Genomic DNA, 18313 nt, shown 5'->3' with positions numbered 1-18313 from the left:
GGGGCCGGTTCTCCTGCAGGGTTGGGAGAGGAGGGCCAGTAGCAAGAAAAGTGGTCACTGGGCCACTGCAGGCAGGAGGACGAGGGGTGCTGGCCCAGGCCAGGGGGCCTCTGCCCCTCTAGGAGACCAGCTACTCTCTGCCCCTCAGGCCTCTCTGGAAACCACAAGCTGCTCCCTGCCTGAGTCTCCATTCTCAACCCCACACCCACCCTCTGCTTCCAGAACTCCCCCAGCCAGGTCCTTCTGGCTCTCTGGTGGCTATCTGGCCTGGCTTGTGCTTTTTCTGACCAAGGCCTCTGCCCAGGGCTCCTTCCTTATGTTTGCCCCAAAGACTGGCCCACCGTCTCACTTCACCCCTAACCTCTAGCCTCAACTTCTGATGGGAGCAGTAGAGCCGGGAATCCACCTTCACTTGGATGTCCATGGCCCCTAACATTGAGCATGACCCCAACAACCCCACTTCTGCACCCACACCTGCCTGGGCCCCAGGCATCCTACAACTCTCACATCCATACTGTGCCCCAGGCAGCCCCATCCATGTACCGCTGCATCTGTCAGGCCCACCCATCCTTGGCCATCATAAGTGAGCCACCCTCCCTAGTACCGTGTATCCCTGAGTTGGTGAGCAGAAACTCAGGGACCCTGCATCCTTCCCTCATTTATCACCCATAACCAAGAAGACAAGTTCAGGGCCTAGCGCGATGGCTCAGTGGCTAAAGTCTTCCCCTTGCAAGTATTGGGATCCCATCATGGCACTGGTTCATGTCCCAGATGCTCCACTTCCCATCCAGCTCCCTGCTTATGGCCTGGAAAAGCAGTAGAGGATGGTCCAAAGCCTGCACCCATTTGGGAAACTCAGACATTCTTGGCTCCTGGCTTCAGATCAGCTCAGTTCTGGCCATTGCAAACACTTGGGGAATGAACCACTGGATGGAAAATCTTTCTCTCTGTCTCTCCTCTCTGTAAATCTGATCTGCCTTTCCAATAAAAATAAATAAATCTAACAAAAAGAAGAAGCAGCAGACTAGCTCGGTGGCCTGGTGAGCAGTGGCGAACTCCCGCTGTGGAGAGAACCCGCACATGTTCATGTGTGTACATGTCTGTATATACGTATCCATGTCGATGACGTAGCCACTGCTTTTCTTAAAGCTGAGACAGCTGCACGCATGACAGAAAAGGAGCAAATGTGCATGACAACAACCCCAGAAGCGGCCAAGGACATAGGTCCTCAAGCACGTGTGTACTTCCTAAGGTGATTTTACATGGAGGACATTCGGCTCACATGACACACACAGGTGCAGCCATGTTGTCATACACAGCACATGGAGTGCAGGGAGAGCCAGGGGCTTGGCCAAGGAGTCAGCTTGAAGTCCCGCCCTGGAGGACAGAGCCCAATGCCTCTGCCCACCTCCAGGGGCCCTGCACAGTCCTTCACTCTCATACCTGGAGGCTCTTGCCCTGCCCGACTGTGCACACAGCGCCCCAGCCCCACCCTGCTCTGCAGCCAGTCCTGGGCCTCCTGCTTGTAGCCTGGGAAAGCAGTGGAGGATGGCCCAAAGCCTTGGGACCCTGCACCCGCCTAAGAGATCCATAAGAAGCTCCTGGCTGCAGCACAGTAGCCACTAATGGTTATGGAAACAGTTCCATCCCAGGCAAGTTCCTCCAGCAGCAAAGCCCCCCTCTGGCCCCCTGGGGTGCAGCCCAGCCCACAGCAGGAGATCTGAATGCCCGCAGCCTAAGCCAAACAGGGGTAGCAGGTGCAACATGCCCAGACTCAAATCCTGGAAACTCAACCCCAGAGCACCAGGCTGGTCAGGATGGAAAAACCCCACCCAAGGGCCACCAGCACGCGCGCGCATGCACACACACACACACACACAGGCCACCTGCCACTCCAGGAGGCCCATGATCATAACAGTGACTGGTCCACACCGGTCCCCGCCCCTCCTCTTTCCCCCTTGCCCCCACTTGGTGTGGGCCTCTGGCCAGCCACTGACCCTAGAAATCTCGACAGGGCTCAAGGCCAATCCAGAGCGGCCCGCCCAGAGATTTGCCCCCTGCAGGGCCGGGTTCCCACCAGTCTGGCTTGGGCTGAGCAAGACCATAGAGCATTTCCCTTCCTGTACACCCAGGGACTTCAGTTCTCAATTCGGGTTAATCAGCAACCGCGGCCGTCAGGCCTCGGTGAAGCAGCGATGCGGGAGACACGTAAATGAAGGTGCTGACCTGGACAACAAGCCCAAGGCCCATGCCTGGGCGCCCAAGTCCTTGAGTGTCCTGGGATGAAGGGAAAACAGAGTCCGGTTCCCAAGAAGGGAGGGGGCAGCAGGGAGGTGAAACAATGCCTTCCCTGCCCTCTAGTTCCGAGGTGGTGGCGGGAACCTCGTCCCCAGCGGCCGATGAAAGCACAGCCCAGCCCCAACATACGAGCGCCAGTGCACGAACTCTGGGCCAAGGCGCGGAACCTCACTCCCTGGCGTACGCGCAGGCACCTGGGCACCTGCACTCACACGGTGCAACTGCCCTGCGTTCCCTCAGGCTCACCTGGCCCCGGCCGGACAGCGAGAAGGTGGCGTGGCTGGCGAAGCGTGCGGTGCCCAGGCGGGGCGCACGCTCCGGAGCCCCAGAGGCGGGTGGAGGGCTGGGTGTGCTGGGCGTGCCGGGCGCGGGAGACAGCCCTGTGGCCAAGCCCAGCGCCTCCACCTGGCGCGTCAAGCGCTCGAGCTGAGCCTGCAGTCGCTGATTGTCGCGCTGCAGCTCCGCCACGGTGCGCGCCAGCGGGCCGGCCAGGCGCAGCGCCTCGGCCACTCGCCGCTCCACGCCCCGCTGCAGCCCCTGCATGTCCTCGTGCAGCGCGCGCACTGCGCCTTCCAGCGCGGCCTCGTAGCGCCCGAGAGCCTCCCGCACTGTGCGCTCCTCCTCGGCTTCGGGGCTTGGCTCCATGACCGGTCTGAGAAGCGGACAGACACGGGAGGAGACCCGACCTCGGCCGCTCGGTGTGGGCACTGGCAGTGTGCGGCTGGCTGCGCCCGAGGGGCGGCCGGAGGGGCGGGCGCAGGGGCGGGCCGGGCCTGGGGACTGGGCGCCGGGCGGGTGGGGGCGGACCCGAGAGGCGGGGCCGGGACCCGCCCGGGACCAGCCCCCTGCCTTGGGCATCCGAGGGACCTTGAGAATGGGGGATCTGGGAAGAACCAACACAAAGTCCGCCCCGTCTCTTCTCCTGGGAAGTGTAGAGCTGCGGTTCCAAGGGGAGGTAGCCCCTTTGGAGTCCTCTAGACTCCGGAGGAACTGCGTGAGGCCTGGGGGATGGACTGCAGGCCCACTAGGAGCAAGCCCACTGTGGACTCCAGTTTGTGCCTTCCGCTGTCCCAGGATTGGACGGAACACTCCCGCAGCTCCAAGAGAGCTGCAAGCCGGGGTCGCGGAGTCCAAAACAGAAGCCCTTCTTGTGCTGTTGGACTCACCTGAGAAGCCTTCTCCTGAAATTATTGCACCTGTTACAAAAGGGCGGGGAGGAGACTGGTAGTGAAGCCCCCTCCTTGCCCTGCTTTGGTGTGTCAAAATTTTTGGATGTTCTTCCCACCAAGGGTTACTGAAGGCTCCAGGCTCCGAGGACCCTGTGAGGGCAGGGCAGGGCAGGGTAGACAGGTTAAGGGCAGGTAGATCAGAAAGTGTGCACTTAGGGCTGCATGTCCAAATCCCAGGACCGGTGGCTTTGGGACTCATCAGCCTGCAGTGTCCGGTAGGGAGAGCCTCAACTCTCTACCGTCAGGACGGGGCTCCACCATGCTCCTTTCATCCTGCACCCAGACAGTTGCCCCTTCCAAGCCACCCACACACACTCCCACCATCCCGGGAGTGGGGAAGACTGGAAAGCACTGCTCTAGAAGGATGGACAGGTACTGGATGCTGTGCAAGTGATTTCAGATGAACATAAGAACAGCCCATCCTGCCGTGTGCGAAAAGCTTTTCCTGAGTAGCCGTCTCTTCCCTCAGCCTGGCACTGGGGAACGAGGCTCCCAGGCTGGCTGAGCAGCCAGGGCCAGGTGACTGGCAGGAATGGGAAATCCAACAGGCTGTTCCCATTGGGTTCCACTTCCCAGGATACTTGGAGTCCGGAGTTCCTACTGGATTGGCCTCCGCTGCCCCTCAGAGGAGCTGGGTCAACCTCACAGATGCTGAGAGCTCACCCCACCCCCAATGGGGACAGGAAGGAGCTCTGGGTTACCTAATCCACGGAGCCTTCCAGCAATTATTTCATGAGAAAGTCAAGTGCCAGAAAGTACATGTTGCATGTGTGTGCGTGTGTGTGTGCGTGCGCACTTTGAGAGTAACCATCTGGATGCCGGGCCAGCATGGGGAGGCAGACAGCTTCCTGTGTTCTTTCTTAGGGTGGAATCTCTGGCAATGACCTTGGGAGACGCTGCTGCTGCTGCTGTAGTTCGCAGTCCAGCCGGTGCGGCGGCCCCACAGCTCTGAGCACAGGAGCCAGGGGTCCAAAAACAAAATCTCGGCTGGTGAAGTACCGTCTGTTCATGCAAGACCCAAGAGAGGACCACACACGGGCAGGCCAGAGGAGGGAATCCCTGGCCCCACAGCTGTTGAGCACCTGACTGTACACCTGGATGGGCAGGCCGGCGGGGCTGGGGGTGGTGTGTAAGAAGCAGGGGGTGAGGAGGGGGCAGGGGAAAAGAACAGGCACCCACCTGGGAAGGAGTGATAGACTGTAAGAATTCTGTCCTGTCCAGCCTCGGTTGGGTATCTAGGCCCTCCAGGGTAGGGGTACGAGGAGCTGCCTGGGCTGAGCACCCCAAATCTCTCAGGGCTAGAGCAGGGACTCCGTTGAGGACAGAGACGGGGGCGGGGGGGGCCTCACCATGGGTCCTGGGAAAGCAGATGGTACAAGATTCAAACCATCCCCCCCCTGGCTCCCTGCCCTCGGCAGACAGGCCACTGAGTCAGTAGCTGGAGGGGAGCCTAGAAGAGAAACAGATGAAGCAGGAGCCTAAGGAGGAAGAGGAGGAGGAAGAAGCCAAGAGGGGTGGGGGTGGGGCAGCCAGTGTTGTAAGCTCTGCTACCAGGCCCAGGGGGCTCCTTGGAGGCCATATGCCCCCACTCCACACACCCCCACACACACACATACACTCCCCTGCTGCCCAGTACCAGGCTGGGAGGGAGGCGAGTCCTGATGAACCTGGCTGAACTCCCTCTGCATACACCAGCCCTGATGTCACCGAGCAAGTGGAGGCCGACCCCCCACCGACTGCTGTGGGCCCTGGCACCCAGCCTTCCCACTCCCCTTCACCTGGCTCTGACCCCTCTGCCGCCCGCCAGTCTCTTGCTGAGCTCTGGTTCGAGGCTCCAAGCAGGATGTGGGGCAACAAATACCCCTGCCAGCCAGCTCACATGGCCCAGTTCCTGGCCCAGACAAATCCCCTCAGGCCTGGAGGGACACAGGTCAGATTTACAGGGTGGAGCAGGAGAGGAGCAGGTGTTCAGCATGGGATTAAAACACCATATCGGAGAGCCTGGGTTCAAGTCCCCACTCTCCTTTGATCCAGCTTCCCATGAAAGCACACCCTGACAGGTAGCACAGGATGTCATAAGCCATCTTTTTGGCAGCATCCCCATGCAGGAGACCCAGATGGAGTTCTGGACTCATAACATTGACCTGGCCCAGACCCCAGATGTGGTGAGCTAGAGAGTGAACCAGCAGGTGGAAGATCTATCTCTGCCTTTCCAAAGAATGATGGACTCTGTCCACCTGCCTGGAGGGGGCAGCCCCTGCAGCCCCAGGGGCTCTGCTGTGAATACACTTGTGTAAGCACAGGCATGCATCAGACCCATCCAGAGCGTGCATGCTGTCTGTCTCTAATTCTGACATAACAATTGCTTCGTGAATGCTCATAAATGTCTAGGAGGAGGGGACTAACGGGGAGTGAGTGGGACCAGCAGGACTGCTGGATGAATGAACAACATGGGAGGGGGCTGGAAAGGGGCACCGATGGCCTTCAAATTCTGGTTGGGAGAGTTAAGAGGACCCTTTGCAAAAATGGGTCACAGTGATAACAGGGAATTGTAGATTGGGGGAGGGGCTCCCAGACACACCTCTAAGGTCCTACCAAAGGCAGCAGCTGTCAAACTCACTGGAGAGCCTTCCAAGCTGTTCTACCAGGAAAGACCAAGATGGAGGGCCATGGACCAAATCAGACCCATAATCTGTCCAGCTCTGATTGACCCTGCCATGCCCTGCATGGAGGCCCCAGCAATCAAGCCTGTCAGCTAGCAAGGTGTGTGGACCAGACATAGCCCACCCCTGCCAGGCTGCAGCTGTAGGTGAACCAAGGGGAACACGCTACCAGAGCTTCCAAAGAGATGTATACTCCAGTCCCGAACCCCCAACTTCCCAATCCTTGCTGAACACACCATTCTCCCACCCACAGCTCCTCCCTCCTCCCCTATCCTGAAATCCAGCCCCTGGCCCTGGAAACCGTGGCTTTGTTTTGAGTTCCACAGGGGTGGGGAAGCAGGGTTTATGTTTATCTTTTCCTGCCAGGTTGTTGGGTTCAGGAGCCAAATGAAATGATAAGGAGGGAGGTAGAAGATATGGGGGACAGGGGTCATGGGGAGGCCGTGCAAGAGCAGAGGCCCCCTGGCAGCCACATCTTGTAGTCCGAGTCTCGTCTCCAGCCAGGACTCAGGGCAGTGCCCAGGACATGGACATGTGGGCCACTGCCTTCCGCCTTGCCCATCACTCTATTTAATGCAGAGCACAGGGCCTGAGCCTGGAACCTCCAGGCTCCTAGGAGGCTGGGAAGAGGGAACTCCAACTGTGCTCTGCCAAACCTTGCTTCAAGCCCTGTCTCCCCTTCAGAGGATACTCTGGTAGACACCCAGATATGTTTGTCATGTTTGTCTTTCTTTGCCCATCCTGCTCACGTGTGCAAGTGTGAGTGTGTCTGTGTAGGGGGAAAGAATTTTGGAATCTCTACTGCCCACACACATGCCTGTACGTGTGTCGGGGGCGTGTTTATCAGCACCTGCATGTGGGAGAGGGCTTTAAAGAGTTTACTCCCAGGTGGTGATTGTGTACAGGCATCTGTGCATGTATGTGTGACATGTGTCAGCAGGGTGCATCCTATGCAGCCGATTCTGCCCAAATGTGTGTACACAGTGCCATGTAGGTCCACAGGCACACACGGGCTCAATGTCTAAGTGTGGGCATGAGCATCTGCCCCCTTGCTGGTGACTCGACCAGAGCCAACTTGGGTTCTGCGGAAGGTGCGCATTGTGGGTACCACAGGACTCCCTCTTCCAAAGGCTCCTGCATGTGCGATTCACAAGGGCCACCCCAATTTGGGAAGGTGGGGTCTCAGCAGCGCTTCCTGCCCTTCAGGACCAAGCTGGAACCCTGTTGACCCTGCTGGAGGAGGAACTGCCCACAGAGAACAAAGACCCCCGCCCCACGGAAGAGCTGGAGGTCCTTCCGCAAGGGAGGAACGGCTAGGGTGTGAGGTGAGGTCAGCGGTTTCCAGCCCGGATAAGGCTGCTGGGCTCACACTTTCCATTGCCAGGACCCTCCCTCCTTCCCCTCCTACCCCTCCTCCTGCTCCAGACCCAGCCCCTAGGCCCAGTTCCCACTCCCAGAGAACTAGGCAGTCAGTGGGGGAGGCCAAGGACCCAGGATAGGCAGACATTTGTCTCAGTCCTTGGGCTAGCATACTACCTTAGTGTGTCCTGGCCATGGAGGACTAGGGCTCAGCACGCAAGCCAGGCCCACCGCAGAGACCCTCACCACTCAAATCCAGACTCCCATGCCCCCCAGAAACCCTCCGAGAAGGCGATTCAACCCCTCGCTGGCAACCGCAGTCCCTGTATGTTACTCTCTCCATTCTGCCACGTTGTGCCCAGCTGCACCAACGCAGGGGACCTGAGGGGCAAAAACCAGGCCCCTTCGCCTTTTGTCCCTGGTTCCCCCCAAAACGTCCCACCCAGGGGTCTGGTCCCTCCAGCTCTGCCTGGACACCTCCCCTCCCCCTTCCCAGAAAAGGAGCAGGAGGGGGGAAAGGGAGGGGTTATTTATAGGGCCTGGCTCAGCGGGGTGGACAAGAGGAGCCAGCACTCCAGGGCCTTCCCTAGGGGCCCTACGGGCTGGGCAGTGTCTGCTTTCACCCCCAGAGTGGACAATGTGGGTGGAAAGGCCAGGCCGCAGCAGGGGGCTGGGCTGAGGCCTGAGCCCGGGTTCTCTGGAGCCACCTGTAGCCCTGGGCTGAGCTGGGAAGCACTTGGGGGGGGTTGGTGGCAGGGGGTGCAAGCAGGGAAGGTCCAGGGGGCAGCTGCTCCTCCATGTGAAGGCCACCAAGCTGTCACCTCCTCCATCAGCCCCTAGGCATCTCACTCAAACTGAACTGTTGCAGCTGGGACCCCGATTCCTGATCTATGAATCTCGCCTGCCAACAGGGTCATGCCTTCAGGTGCCATGGAAGGCCCTTCCTGCTGGGACCACACCCACCCAATCCTTCGCCCAAACAAAATGCACAGGGCTTCTCCACACTCCTGGAACGTGACCTGCCCTGGACCCCCCCACCCCCCCACGGCATCCCCTCTACTTGCCCTAGATTGTCCAGTTCTTTAGAATCCAACTTAAAGGCCGCCACCTCCAGGCAGCCTTCCTTGATAAGGCTGTGGCCACTCCTTCACTGACCCACTAACCGTGCTCCCGCTCCCCTCTGTAGCCTGTGGTAGGCCCCTCCTCTCCTCCTTGCCTCCCCCCTCCTCAGCAGGGCTGCCGCTCTGCTCTCCAGGGAGCATCCAGGCAGACATTCCTTCTTCATCAGGATAGGGACTCCCCAAAGGGGAGGACCTTGTCTTCCTCCTCCTTCTGTCCCCTTGCTCAGTCTGCAGTCCCACTTCTGGGATGGATGGGTGAGGGGAGGAGGTCCCAAATGCAGGAGTGAGCAAACTAGGGAAAGACCCCATCAGCACCTCCTGGTATCCCATTGGGCGGGAAGGTGGCAGGGGCAGCTCGGGCCAGGTCTCCGTGACACGGCTCGACCCTGGGCAGCAGCCAGATCGGTCACTCTCATTCTTTCCAGATCAAAGTTCCCCCAGGGAAGAGCTGGGAACCTGACACTGGCATGGAGAGGTGCAGCCAGCTGGCCCCAAGCAAGGGGAGGGCACCGGGAGGCCAACACCTGTCCCCAGCTCCAGGGACCCAGGCTAAACAGCCCAGAGAGGGGCCTGGATGCCACACCCACCTACTCCAGCCCAGCCCCACCCACACCCAGGAAGGATCATACTGGTTGTTGGGGTGGGGAAGAGGGGCAGGGAGGGTGTCCCTGGGTCTAGGCCCTCCTGAACCAGAATGTCTCAGAACTCCAAGCCCCACCAGGACCTCCCCTGGGACCATCTCCTTCCAGCTTTTACTGGCCCTGTCCACCTCCCAGCCCCTCCCAGAGTGTCTCTGTCTCAGCTCCTTTCTGTCCCGGCTCTCTCACAATGGATGTGAGTAGAGGGGGCAGTCCTCCCTTCTGCAGCCTCCTTGTTACACTAAGCCAGACTGAGATCCCAGGAGCAGGCAGGGAGGAAGTGGGCATAGCTGGCCTGGGACAGGAGGTAGGTGTCCCAGGGCCAGGCCCCTAAGCGGGCCTTCTGCTACTTTATAAATTCAACCTCATCATATGTATGTGAATATAGGAAAAGGCATTGCCCGCATGCATGCATTTAGTATGTAGAGTTTGGTTTAGCCATCTGGCTTGTCAGGCATTTGGGGGGGGGGGTCTTGGATTTCATTAAGGGGATACTCCTGTACAGATGTGCGTGGTATGGTATGTGTGTGTGTGTGTATGTATGTGCACGTTGCGTACATGGGCTTAAAGAAAAGTAGCAGGAACCAGAACCGTGGAGTAAAGGGCTAAGCTGCCACCTGTAATGTTGGCATCCTATAGGGGCACCGCTCCAAATCACAGATGTTCCACTTCCAACCCAGCTCCTTGCTAACGTGCTTGGGGAAACTACTGGAAGATAACCCAAGTACTTGGACCCCTGCACCCACATGGCAGACTCAGAGGAAACTCCTGGCTCCTGGCTTCAGATTGATTTAGCTCTGGCCATTGTAGCCACTTGGAGAGTGAACCAGGCGACAAAAGATTCTGTTCTCTCCTGCTATCACACACACACACATACTTAAAACATGATTTAAGAAAAACACAGAAATTGTGTTGACCTTTCTCCTGTGGCCTCAGGTTGAGCTCGGACCCCATCCGGGTCATATAGTGGATGGTGGAGCTGGGCGGGGAGCGGTCCACCCTTCCTGAGAAGATGAGATGGGAGGAGGTGAGCAGGAGAGCTCTTTGCCCCTGGAAGGACTTGCTTACGCTGCTGCAGTTTCCTCACTGTCCACTCCTAACCAGTATCAGGCTCACGTGGACACCTCCTGGACACACTGAGAGGTACCCCTTCTGCTTGTTCTTTCTCTCTCTCTCTCTCAGCTCCACCCTGGCCCCAGCTTCCTGCCAATCAGACTGTAGGAGACAGCAGCAGTGGCCCCAGGTCCCTACGACACATACAGGAGACAGACCTGCGCGGCTGTGCTCCTGGGTCCTGGCTTCGGCCCTGGCCCAGGTCCAGCCACAGGCATTTCGGGAGCGAGCCCAGCAGACGAGAGCACATGCTCTCTCACTCCTTCTCTGTCTCTCAGATGAAATTTTTATTTAATTATTTTTATTGGAAAGGCAGACAGACAGAGAGGAGAGACAAAGAAAAAGATCTGTCTGCTGGTTCCCTTTCTAAATGGTCATAACAGCCAGAGCTGAGCCAATCTGAAGCCAGGGGCTTCTTCCGGGTCTCCCACGTGGGTACAGGGTCCCAAGGCTTTCTCAGGCCACACGCAGGGAGCTGGATGGGAAGTGGAACAGCGGGACACGAACCAGCACCCATATGGGATGCCAATGCTTGCAGCCAGAATATTAGTCAATTGAGCCATTGCACTGGCTCCATAAAACGACATATTTTAAAGCGACAAAGTAAAAGAAACCTAAACCTAGAGTCAGGTGCCTATCTATGACAATGGCAAATGAAATGCATCATTTTCAGACATCACTTAAGAAAAGTTAAACCTACAAACAGACAGGGGCTTACAAGAAGCTATAACTACCCATAAATCTGCTAAATACGTTGTCAAACCTAAATATCATCTGCAACCACTCATTTTACTACATTTAGTTGGTGCTGAAAGATTTGTCTTACTGGGGACTGGTGTTCTGCATAATGGGTGAAGCTGCTACGCGCTGTGCCAGCATCCTACAAGGACAAGGGTTGTGTCCCAGCTTCCCCGTATGCAATGCAGCTCCCTGTTAATGGCCTCTCCCATGGGGAGACCCAGATGAAGCTCCTGCCTTCAGCCTAGCTCAGTTCCGGCCTTAGCAGCCACCTGGGAAACAAACTGGAAGATGAATGGCTTTCTCCTCCTCCCCCGCCCCCCGCCGTGCTCTGTTTCTTCCTTTCTCTCTGTACCTCTCCTTCACTCTCTGTAACTTTTACAAATAAAGAATATCCTTTTGAAAAATAACAACAAAGTGTTTATTTGTTTAAAAGGCAGAGTTACAGTCGGGGCGGGGGAGGGCTACAGAAGGAGATCTTCCATCTGCTGGTTCATTCCCCTAATGACCTCCATGGCCTGGGGCTGGGCCAGGCAGATGTAGGAGCCAGAAACTCCATCTGGCTCTCCCACAAGGATGGCAGGAACCCAAGGAGGAGCCGGAAGGCAAACCAGTGTTTATGTGGGAGGCCAGCACTGCAGGTGGTGGCTTAACACAGTGCACCACACTGTACCAGCCCCATGTACTAAAGTGTTAAGGATATTGGAGCTGGGGTCAGGGGACACTGTTGTGGATTGGATACTGCTGGTGGCCTAGCTCACATCCTCCTGGCTATATCTCTGTTGTCAACCAAATGCGTCACCAAATGCTCTTAACCCAAGCGTGTTTCACTTTCTGCTCCAGGGTGCTTACAGTCAATGCTGCCAGAGTCTACCCTCCGCCAGCAGGCACGGGAGCCACCAGATGGGTGCTTCCTTCTGGAGCACTACAGGATTCTAAGGACCCTGCAGAGGTCCCTCGGTGGAACTGAGCACAATTCACCCACAATGGAGATCTCCATCACAACCCAGATTGGCTCACCAGCTTCCTGTCATCACCTCGTTTCTAGAGATTTATTTATTTTTATTGGAAAGACAGATTTACAGACAGGAGGAGAGACAGAGAGGAAGATCTTTCATCTGCTGATTCACTCCCCAAGTGGCTGCAGCGGTCGGAGCTGAGCCAACCTGAAGCCAGAGGCCGAAAGCTTCTTCCAGGGCCACCCTCAACTGCTTTTCCAGTCCACAAGCAGAGAGCTGGATGGGAAGCAGGACCACCGAGACACAAACCGGTGCCCATATGGGATCCTGGTGCGTGCAAGTTGAGGACTTTAGCCACTATCGTGCCAGGCCCCTAAATGTTCTTTTTTTTTTTTAAGTTCATTTTACTGAAAAAAGGCAGAGATCTCCTATTGTTTGGGTCCCTCCCCAAATGCCTGCAACAGCCAGAGCTGGGTCAGGCCAAAGCTCGGACCGTGGCAGGTAGAACCCAAGTTGCATCAATAGGAAGCTAGAGCCAGGAGCTGGAAGCCCATCTCACAACTGGGACACTCTGGGGAGGGGGATTGAAGCATCCCAAGAAATGTCTCCGTAGCAAGTGCCTATCCCCCACAGCAACTTCCTGCACCCATGGCCCAACTCAGACCCCTTCCCACCAAGGTCTTGGCTTCTCAGCAGAATCAGAGACATGGCTTGTTTCCGTATTGACAGCCAACTTGTATTCATTAAATGTATTCCATACACATAAATTCAGTAGCTCCTAGTATATCCACAAAGAGTGGGAATTCACATCCTCCCAAGTGGGCATCCTGTATCTATCAGCAGTCACCTCCCCATCCCACACTATCGTTCTCTGACCTTGGCAGCTGCTAGCCTCGATGGGCACTTCCTATCAATGGGATCCTGTAGCTCATGGTCTTGTGGGGTCAACTTCTTTCCCCCTGCATGTTTTCCAGGTTTGTCTGGGCCGTGGCTTATGTCATTATCTCTATCTTTTCTATGGATGAATGTGAGTTGATCACATGTCAGAGCAAAATATTAACAAGTTCATCAATATGATCCATCTAGAACTTCCATTCTAGCGACAGAGGCTACTGTGCATATAGTTGACCACTTGGTCACACCGTGGCAGGTGACAAGAGGAAGTGAGTTCAGACCAACAGGGGTACCTGTTGGGTCCACAGTAGCCAGACGTGCTATGCAAAGTAAGAACTGCCTTGAGATTTAGCAAGGCAGGCTGAAGCAGGCACGCCCCAGCCCGAGCCCCAGGGTGCTGTGTCAGGGAGCAGAGGGTGTGTGTGGGGGGAGGGAGGATGAGTTAGGCAGAGAACACCAGCGGGAGTGGAGCTGAAAGACCCTAGGCGGGTCTGGGCAAGAGGAAGGCACATCCCCACCGTTTGCAGGGGGGATTTGGTGGGGCCCCAAAATGAACAACGCCCAAACTGGGAAAACCACACAGAGAAGTTGAGAAATCTGTTAATGACAGTGGGGAAGCTTAACTACCAAGGAAGGGTGCAGCTTTCTCAGCCTCTCCCCCAGGGCCCTGTGTAAGGGGCTGGAAGTAGGTGGGAGAGGGAGCTTCCCTCCTCTCCCCCTTACTGCAACTCCTCCCAGCACCCCCAGAGTCCTGGCAGGTCACCACCAGTCCCTAACTGGCTCCCCCTCCAGGGCACCTCCTTCTGCCCTTGCACACCACCCACCTTGGCAGTCTCTCTCCCCCCATCCCGCTTGGAATCTCAGCTGCTCCTCTCTTCTAGTCCCATCTCTACCAGCTCACGTCCCCAGGTCATTGCAGTGCTGCTCCATCCAGCTCCCCGTCCCCCTGTCCCACGTGCCCCAGTCCCTGTGGTCTCTCCTGATCAGCACCCCATTGCCTAGTTCCTCACTTGGGATTGCAGGAACTTCATTCACCCATTTTCCAGGTGGGCCATTACACTGGGACCTTCAGTTGCCCAGGCATGCATCCCAGTAAAAATGTGACATGTAATAGAACCTCCAGCTAATGGAACCAGTGAGAGAAAAGGTGGGACCTCCAGACCTGGGCCCACTTTTACTTTTTACCCAAGCAAGATGAGAGCATGCTGACCAATGTGCAGGGGTGGGCGGGACATCCTGACAGCACGAGGTAAGGGGCGGGAGGGGGTATTGGTCCAGCAACAGGTGGTCCCATAGTAAAACCAGAGTGTATTTGGAAAGGCCATGACTTTTGGAGATGGTCAGCCCTGTGTCACCCCACCCTATCCTTCCCATCATCATGCAGCGCCCCCCAAAACTCCTCTCACCCTAGCCGGGTACCCGCAGCTCCTCGCAGTCCCTCCCCAGACCCTGTTAGCCCCAGCCACCCTCCCATCACTTCCCATGTCCCCCGCGTTTCACTCACCACCCCTCTTGTCCCGTCACCCACAACCCCACCAGGGATAAGGAGAACATGCCTTGGATTTTTCTCTATATGAGACAGAAAGTGGAAAAGAGGGGTGACCAGAGGCTCAGGGAACGGGAGCTTGTTTAATGGGGTACAGACTTCAAGTGGCAGGATGAAAAGGCTCCCGAGTGGCACTATGGTGCTGCTTGCACAACAGTGGGAATGTCCTTCATGCCACCAAACTGTACACTTGGAAGTACTTCGAATGTTAGCGAACTAATATTTCACCAAGATAAAAAAAGATTAGTGTTTTCATCTCTCGCTCTACAAGACCCAGCTACTGGCCACTCCCTGCCCCACCCAGTCCTCTCTGCTTCTCCCCATCCCTCATGGCACGTCCTCACTGCCCCAAACCAAGCCCCCTGCATTGCCCAGGGCCCTGTATCTCCATGACCCCCAGACCCTTTGAGTCCCTGGAGTTATCCCCGCTCTCCCTGGCCCCCAGCTCTACATGCCTTTAGTCTCGGTCCCTGTGGGGGCACCACACCCCCACCCTGCAGCCTTCCAACCCTGCTGTGCCACTCCCCATCCCATTCCCACTTGGTTTCCCGCTTTCAGATAACATGGTCTGTGCATTCCCAGGGCTGTTTCACCTCTCTGGATGAGGATGAGTTGGGAATTGTTACAGAAACCTGCCTGTGGTGGTTTAGCAAGTAAGACCAGCTATGAGACAGGAACTTGCTTTGTCAGAGTATTGACTAAGACCCCAAGACAATAGGTGCCCATAGGTCCCACCTTCCAGGATAAGGTCAGCCCAGTGAAGTGAGGTTTGCAAAAAGGGGTTGGGACCCTCAACTGGCCACTCTTCCAGCTCACAAAGAGGACAGAGAGTTGAAGAAGGCTCCAAAATTATAGGTAGAATTTCTTTGGTGAGATCATAGAAGCATTACCACCACCACTGGCCCTTGGCAAAGGGGAAGAAGGGGGGGGGGGCTCGACCCTCACATCAGGTCTAGGAAAACTGGTTCTATGAGGACCCAGACAGCTCAGCTGCACGGCCCACGCCATCGGTGGCCCCGACAGTGCCAGGCAGAAGGGCTGACACATAGATAGGATATGAGTGCTCAGAACCCTAAAGGGTACATCAGATGGGTTCCTGATTCATGCCTCAGAAATCCATCCTGCCTGTGAGAAACCAACTCCCTCCTGCCATAAGCAATTATAAGCCAAGAGAGAAAGTACATGAAGTGCGTTTCAAGGCGGTGAACAACAGGTAGCACAGGGCTGTGATGCCAGAGACCAAAGACACCGACATGGTAGCAGTCTTGGCTCTCAGCTCTGCCCTGTGGGGACACGAATCCAGCACCAAGCAGCCGCCTCGGGTTGCCCCGAGTTGAGGAGGCAAAGACCAGAGCTCAAAGCTCAGCGCAGCTTGGAGGGGAAAGGGCTGAGGGAGGTGCTTCCTGGAGAAAGAGCCCAGATGTCTGCAGGGGTATCCTTGGGTCTGGGCTGGGACTGATAGGCTGATAAGAGAGAAGCATCAAAGCCAGGAAAACACCATAAAGGTGGAGACCAAATGACATCTGCAGCGATGCAGATAACCCAGGGAGGCAGATAACCCAGCCGGGAGTTTAAGATTCATATATGGATTCTGCGCTAACCTTGTGGCACAGCAAGTTAAGCCACTGCCTGTAACCCCTGCATCCCATGTGGTGCCAGTTCCCATCCCAGATGCTCTACTTCTGATCCAGCTCCCTGCTGGTGCACCTGTGAGAGCAGCAGAGGCCAGCAAGTGTTAGAACGCTGATGTCACAGGCAGCAGCTTTGCCTGGCTAGCCCCTGATGCTTCAGAATCGGATCATCTCGTCTAAGATGGCCCTCAAAAGCTCAGCTCTTGGCGGCAGCTGCTCCAGGCGAAGAGGTCTGGGCCCCTGGGGAATGAAAGGTGCTCAGCCTCTGTGTCTCCACAGTCAGAGCCGCCGCGAGAGCCGAGCCACGGTGGAGATGTCTGGGGGGCTGCTGACCATTTCTGCTTGCAGCCGCTGAGCTGCTTAAGTTAACACACAGAACGGACCTGTGCTTTTTCTTGAGAATTGGCGCGGCTGATCTTCCGCTAAGGACAACGTCTTCGACGGCAGCTTGCCCCTTCTTAAGTGAATCAGCCGTTTATAAAGTGCTCATTTCTTTGGGGTATTATACCCAGAAACTCTGTATCCATCATCAACCATCTCACCATTTCTCCACCCAGGCTTCCCTGTCAATTTGTAAATGTCACTATAAATGTGATGTTTGTTCTTTTTTTTTTTCTGTTTAGCAGAATTCATGTTGCTGTGACAGCGGCTCTTTATTTCTTTTTTTTTTTTTCTTTTAAGATTGGTTCCTTTACTTGAGGGAGAGAAAGAAATCTTCTGTTTATTGGTTAACTCCCCAAACGGCCACGAAGGCTGGGGACTGAATCAGACTAAACCAGGAGCCCAGCGCTCCATCCTGCCCTCCCATGTGGGTGCAGGGGCCCGGGCGCCTGTGTCAGCCTCTGCTGCTTGCCCAGATGCATCAGCACAGAGCCTGAGAGGATGCAGGCGGCTGGGCCTGGAGCCACCGCTCCGTTAGGAAATGCCAGCATTGTAGCCAGAAGCTTGGCTCACCTTGCCACAGCATCAGCACCAGGATTCTTTTCAAATGGATGTTACCCAATGTCTCAAACTGGATCCGGCTCAGACAAGTATAGCAAACTAGTATGAGCTTATTTTAGTGACAAAAAAAAAAAATAATTGAAATTCATGCCTAGTTTTTCTCATAATACAAATTCTCCATGACCTTTTTGAAGACCCTGTCCTAGAAGCAATTACAGGCGGGTCAGCAATCACTGGTCTGTCCGTGCAGGTGGCGAGGCAGGTGGTGCTTCTCAGTGGGTTGTGCACCTGCGGGAAGCAGATAGGAAAGAATCCGCCTGTGTGATCCCAGCTACAATGTGCAAATCCTCAGGGATTTGGAAAAGGCACCCTTTCAGGGGTAGAAGTTAGACCAGTGGCTGACAAGAGGGCTGGGGCGAGAGGTGAGACACAGGGTCACAGGGAGACATTTTGCTGTTGGAAATGCTGTTTGGACTGTGATATGGGCTGCTGGCTACAGACAAGCAAACTGATGACTGTTATTTGCATTGTATCCCAGTAAATCTGATAATAATGATCCAACACAGGGACGAGCACTGTGGCTAGCTGGTTAAGCCACCATCTATGACCCTGTACGAGTGCTAGTTCAAGTTCTGGCTACTCTGCTTCCCATCCAGCTCCCTGCTAATGCACCTGGGAGACCAAACAAAGATGGCCTAAATGAGTGGGCCTCCATCACTCACATGGGAGGCCTGGGTGCTCCTGGCTTTGGCTTAACCTAGTCCTGGCTGTTGCAGCCATTTGAGGAGTGAGCCAGGAGAACGAAAGATATCTCTCTATATATATAGAGAGAGAGGGTTAAGGTTAGAGTTAGGGTTAGGGTTAGGGTATATATATATATATATATATATATAGAGAGAGAGAGAGAGAGAGAGAGAGAGATAGTAGTGGCTTTGAAAGTAAAACTAAAGGGCTCGGTGTGGTAGCCTAGTGACTAAAGTCCTCACCTTGCCCACTCCAGGATCCCAGATGGGCACCAGTTTGTACCCCAGCAGCACTGCTTCCCATCCAGCTCCCTGCTTGTGGCCTGGGAAAGCAGTCAAGGACGGCATAAAGCCTTGGGACCCTGCACCTGTGTGAGAGAACAGGAAGAAGCTCCTGGCCTCAGATCAGTTTTGTCCATTGCAGCCACTTGGGGAGTAA

General features: G+C 55.9%; 1 protein-coding gene across 2 annotated transcripts in view; it reads right to left on the bottom strand.

The window, feature by feature from the left end:
- The window catches only part of SMTNL2 (smoothelin like 2), a 44498-nt gene that overhangs the window by 15089 nt on the left and 11096 nt on the right, over positions 1-18313 (bottom strand). The window contains exon 1 of one of the 2 annotated variants that reach the window (XM_004593985.2): positions 2545-3514. The exons of the other annotated variant lie outside the window; for it this stretch is intronic. Within the exon in view, the coding sequence (XP_004594042.2) occupies positions 2545-3156 (612 nt within the window). The 5' untranslated portion in view covers positions 3157-3514. Of the gene's footprint in view, positions 1-2544; positions 3515-18313 lie in introns of those variants that run through there. 2 annotated transcript variants of the gene reach the window in all.

This window comes from Ochotona princeps, chromosome 17 (assembly GCF_030435755.1).
Source record: "Ochotona princeps isolate mOchPri1 chromosome 17, mOchPri1.hap1, whole genome shotgun sequence".
Lineage (NCBI taxonomy): Eukaryota > Metazoa > Chordata > Mammalia > Lagomorpha > Ochotonidae > Ochotona > Ochotona princeps.
This window is presented reverse-complemented; position numbering and strand designations above follow the sequence as displayed.